At 37.2% G+C, this 5,867-nt stretch overlaps 1 protein-coding gene across 1 annotated transcript; it reads left to right on the plus strand.

The window, feature by feature from the left end:
- Window positions 1-3,976: 3,976 nt before the first annotated feature.
- On the plus strand, window positions 3,977-5,271 carry LOC129760782 (uncharacterized). Its single transcript, XM_055758451.1, has 3 exons — window positions 3,977-3,999; window positions 4,061-4,830; window positions 4,891-5,271. Exons 2-3 carry the CDS (start codon window positions 4,063-4,065, stop codon window positions 5,269-5,271), a joined length of 1,149 nt encoding a protein of 382 aa, XP_055614426.1. The 5' UTR covers window positions 3,977-3,999; window positions 4,061-4,062.
- The last annotated feature ends 596 nt before the right edge of the window (window positions 5,272-5,867 follow it).

Consider the following 5,867-nt stretch of genomic DNA (forward strand, 5'->3'; position numbering starts at 1 on the left):
TTTCTCTCTGCAAAATTGTATTTATCCTCTATTTTACACCGTGTCCGCTGAAAGTGAAGAAGCAACCGCAATAGTTAAAAAATTGTTTAATTACATTTTCAACTATTGATTGCTGGTTCATGAATGACTCTTTGCTGTGAATGAATTGTAGAAATTTTAAGGACTCAATCTTATTTGTGAGATCCGAACGTTCAAAAACATCGAGCGTAAAATGTGATTAACACAGGAATCATACTTCATACTCACTTGCATAGACAGAAAGAACACAATCGACTTCACTCAACCGCTGTCTGTACCATTCAGCACTAGATTTTTGCAACTTGTCGAATTGTTTGACATGATGTGCTGGCCGTTTCCAATTCAAAGATATCATAATTCAAGATTTTCCATCACAGAGCATATCCGATTCATGCAGGTTTTTAGGTTATTCAGCAACTACCGTAATCACACAGTGATGTTCAAGAACAAAGGGTCAGGGAAAGCTCAGATGAGCTGAAGAATTCATACGGTAACCATCATCCTTACCCGACTTGCTCGTTGGGGAAATTGGTGATAAGGGTTGGCGGCCATCGCACAAAATAGGTATCCGAACAAACATTCTGTGATTCTGTGAAGTCGACTTTCTTTCATCCTGTATTTCCAAATTGATACAGAATTCAGATCGCACCTTGAGAAATAGCCGTTTAATCATCAGATGGCTAACCACACACCATTTAAAACCGACAAACAGTTGCCGAATTAACAGAAACGTTTTAAAACACCGCGACCGACCACGACGAAGCATCTTTTTCGTTTGTTTTGATCAAGTCTGTTAGAAATTTTGGCGTCTATCGTTGTTTCGCTTTCCACCAGTTCCTAACAATATTTGCCATAAGAGCAAGTTCACTGGTTGAGAAGGAGTTGGAAATTTCGAAGGTTTACAACACATCACAACACATTTGCCGTACACCGGTGTTGGGAAAATCTGATATTCGAACAGTTTCGCGCTGCAAAATTTGTATCGTATAACACTTTTTGGCTGAGGGTGATAGAGAAACACAATATTTTGCAACACCGAACCGAGTGATAGAGTCGGCGTTGCAATACAGTATTCGTGCATGAAACGCTTAGGTGCTGCCATCTATCTTATGCTCAAAACCTCAGTTGAGGGGAAAATAAAGGAAATTGAGCAATTTCAGGATTTAAACATAAAGTGATATTTTCTTTTTTTTTTATCTTTTATCACTTAAATTGATAGGAATTGCAATGAAGTTAATCAACTCTTTAAAACTTACAGCCATTTTTTTTCATGCCCTTGCCAATCGAATACATTTCGAGACGCAGAGATGCCAGATAGCTGGGTGAATAAATAAATTCTGTTTGTATGTTTTGTTTGAGCGGTTTTCGGGAGTAGGAAATTGTTTCGCTTTTTTATTTGAAAAAGATATTCCGTCGGAATGTCCGGTAACAAGTTCGGAACGCCGTCTTTAATGGATCCATCATCTTTAGAAAACGGAACCCTCGCTGTTGATTCGACAAGTGTCAATCATATCAGACGTAAGGCGTCGTATCGGGAGTAAAATTCAGCTTGTGTCTGAAATATCTATACTTTTTATTTGTCACTTACTTAATTATCACTTTGAAAATGAAAGTTTTAGAAAGAGTTGAATACAGTTTAATATTGGGATGCATTATAACTTAAACAATACTTATTCATACATCTAAATTATAAAATTTTCATATTGGCACTACTATTTCAAGTTAATGATCAAGTAAAACGAATTTGATTTCAATTGTCAAACGGTAAATTCAAAATAAAAAAAAGTCAGTAAAATTACTGAAAAGCAAATTCACTTGGCATCGCTGGTTGCTTTCGATTTTATACCTTCGTATTCTATCACACCGGTGGACGGCCAACATTTTTGGTCTATATTTCACGATAGAAAAATTCCCATCTGTGCTACAGCTGTCAAAATTCCTACCACTTTTTCCCAACACCATTGGACTTGCTCTAAGGAGATGGATTCTACTAATCAGATCACAATGGTGAAATGGCCGAAGATAGTGGATAGTAGAAGTCGAGAGAAGAAGCCAAAATTTTTATTCATAATTTGCTTGCCGTAATAATGAATTTGGGTGCTTACATGAATATAGGTAACATCGACGAACACGAAGGCATGTTTAAAAACTGTAGGATTGTTGTTACGCTATCCTACCGATTGGAAGATTAACTCCTTTGGGGAGACTAGAATGAAAAACGTGCAAAACAACTTGAACAGGCCATGGTTGGAGTTTTATAGTAAATTGTGGTGAATGTGATGTCAAATTCTTCGTTTTGTTGATTTTTGCAACTGATACATTTTGGGCCGACAGCAATGAAATTGATGATCCTGATGCAGAACTTAACACCGATTAATGAAGGTTTTGCGATACTTACGAAGGTGAAATTAAACCGATACAATTGTGAAGGTAAGAATGAACAACCTTTGAGTGGAGTTTTCCCGAGAATATAAAAATAGGTGCTAGGTGGTGATGAAGTTAACACATGCATTTGGGAAATCGCCGAATTAGTGGTTTATGAGATGCTTCAAATAAACCGCCATATGGATGAACCGAGGAATTGCTTCAACCGAATTCAGTACATTTCTCACACATTCACTCATTCATACAAACCGTTCCGTAAATACTGCTGATGCTTATCGATGATCAAAATCCGGTTCGAAGGACCATGTTCAGGATCGCCCCTGATGGCAGGATCGATAGCATCAGATATTCCGAGATAAAATAAAAACGCACTCATTCAAAACATTACAAAATTTTAGTGGACTGTACCCAAGCAACCAAAAGTTCGGATAACATTCCTCCATCAGGTTTAATCAGCTAAACTGTGTTTTCTAAAACGACTTCTAGTCAGCTCAATTTTTAAGTAGTTGATCGAACTTTAAAGTTCGTAATTGCTGCTTAAGATTCTTATAGCATGCAGTACAACCTATCTTGTTATCTTCAAAGTTCCTAAACAGTTCACATAGATAGCTGAAAAGACCACTATACAGCTCCAAAAAAAACTCAAATGAGATTAAAAAAAAAACAATCATAAAAATAACTTTTTCTGTTTGAATTTTTAATTATATGAGATGGTGGATTTAGACGGTCTTATTTATCTTTATTAGCTGTTTTATTATAATTTGATTTATTTGGATTAAGTTTATTTGAAATTAGAACTAATTAAACAAAGTCACTTACCTAGTCTCGAACCGGAGCTCATCGCTCGACAGTCAGGATACTTACCCTCTACTCCGTGGGAACAACATGGGTGTCGGTAAGATTTTACTCAATCTGTTGTTTCGTTTTTCAAGTACCGAAGTAAACTTGAAATATAGCTGCTTGATCTGTAATAGGAGTGTTCAGTCGAATTTGGTCGAAACTGGCTGACAGTCATTTAAACCTTATTTTTTAATATTTTCCATAAAAATATATAATTTAAAATTCTGTTAGTAGATTTAGGCCGAACATATTGATTGCGAAAAAAAGTGAACGCGAGTGCGGTGCGAATTGCGGTGGAGCTGCCAAAACTTTATCCATTTAATTACCATTGAAATTGCACTGAGCTAGCATACTTAATGCGGCGAAGCAGATTTCAATTTGTTCCGCCGCTTGAATTCGCATTGACCGCGTTTGCCAATTCGGATCGCTCCACTCCCACTCCCCATTTATTTTTCACAATCCACCGCGGCATTGAACCTCTTACACTGCATAACCCACTCAAAATCATTAGCTAAGCACCACCAACTTAACACCGACCGACGCCACTTTCTTTTGATGAAACTCAGAAATAAAACCTGAAAATTGAAAATAAATTTTGCTTTCGATCGAATTCAAATCTGATCTGATCAGTTTCGATCAAACTATTAGCCATTGAACAAACCTAATATTCATAAACTTTTGACGTTTGGTTTTCTGATTCGTCAGTTCAGTTTTTCTGTTTATTTATAGAAGTTGAAAACTAGTGGAAACTGTGAAGTAAGTGATTTAGTAAATGTGATTTTTACGATTATATCTAATTTTTTTTTTGTTCTTTCAGAAATGCCATTCGTTGTCGTAGAGACAGTCGATGCGAGAGGACGCAAGGAGCTGTCCATCGTACCGGAGAAATGGGTACGGGATACCCAAAACGAAAAGATCGTCTTTTGGCCAAACGCCAAAAGGATTTCCGAACAAGAAGCCTTGCAGCGAGACGATAAAAGCTGTCCTAAAAAGTCGTGGATGGTGTTCAGCTGTACAGTGAAAGGCAAGTCAAACAAATTATTTAGCGATGCTAAGCGTTTGTTGGACGAATTGTCGGGAGAATCATCAACTGACGTTTCTCACCGAGTTCCTCGGAAGAGGAAGAAGGAGCCGGAGATCAATTTCCAAAAAATACTTACTTTGGAAAATGAACCACAGTCTTCTTCCGAATCACCTGTACGTTGGCAAAGTGTGAGTGATGAAAATTTCCATATAACAACCGCACCAGATAGTCCACTTCAAAACACTGACTGTGAAGGGAATGATCAGGAAACCCAGTTTTTGTACGGTACGTTGGCTGAACCTCATGTGGAAATTATCGATGAGGACCCAATTGAGGTGAAAGAACTACATCTACAGATCATTGCACGCCTGGACAATCTGGAAAAGCGAGTAGCCGAAATTTTTACTCAAAATGAGTTCATATTAAACACCATCCGAAATGTGAATGCTCTTGCTAGAGTCACTGAAGAAGAGCCCCCATTTGGCTTCAAGCCTGTAGAAAACGAGCAGAACCTGGCTGATTTGGAACAAAAATTGGCGGATAAAGAATTCAAAACTAAAATGGTAAAATATTTAAATTAAAATATCATACGGAATAAGTTGTAATGAACTTTTTTATTTTAGGTCAAATGGTTACGGCTTAATGTTTATGGAGATTGCGCAGATAGCCGGATGCTGTGTGTCCTGGACTTGCTGCTCAGTCGAGTGTTCCAAACAATGTGCACTTGGACTGGAGCTAGCCGAAAAGGTCCAAAGATAGCGATTATGCCCAACCGTAACATATTGCAACTATTTCAACTGATGGGAAGTGACGAAAACGAAATCGTCACTCAAAGAAAAATGCAAACGTTTTTCATGCGAACATTAAAAAATTCGGTGAAGCGCTTATCTAATAAAGGCATGCGTCGAGGAACCAGGCATGTGAGAAGGAATGAACAACATAATGATAAAAGAGCTGATTTTTCGTCTGCAATAATGAATTTCCATGACATTCTCTCAGAATAAGATAAAACTTAATTTTACTAAGGTGTTATAACAACATTTATTAGCATTCTTTTTTGTTATCTATGCATTATTGAATGAACAAGAGGAACAAAAACACGTTCATCTCTATATTCAATCGAAACTAATTTACATTTAATGTCATCGACACCCAGCTGAGAATATTCTTTAGATAAACTCCGGAGATGTCCTACATATATGTAGAGAAAAGATGAAGCGAACGGATAAATAAAAAAATCTTCTTTTAAAGCTAATAGCCTTCCATTAATTATCAACTTATTGGACTCCACAACATTCTCAAAGCGTACAATTTGATTGTCATTGGTCAGGAACCAAGCGTTCTTGTCGGTGTTGCTCAAGCTAAAAGATTCATTTATATCAAGAACTTTCGCCTTTCCACAGGTTCTAATATTGGGAAAATTTTGATTTAGCGTTTTTGATGGTTTTGTAGTATAATATTCGGATGAGTTGATTTCCGACAATCTATTAATCACTTGCTCTAAGGTCTTCCAGCCACTTCGAAGGAGATGTTTTATCCGTTGTAGAGCATTTTCGAAAGGATATGCTGATATTGTTGATAACGGGCCGAAACGTTCAAC

This window comes from Uranotaenia lowii, unplaced genomic scaffold (assembly GCF_029784155.1).
Source record: "Uranotaenia lowii strain MFRU-FL unplaced genomic scaffold, ASM2978415v1 HiC_scaffold_764, whole genome shotgun sequence".
In the NCBI taxonomy this organism is placed as follows: Eukaryota; Metazoa; Arthropoda; class Insecta; order Diptera; family Culicidae; genus Uranotaenia; species Uranotaenia lowii.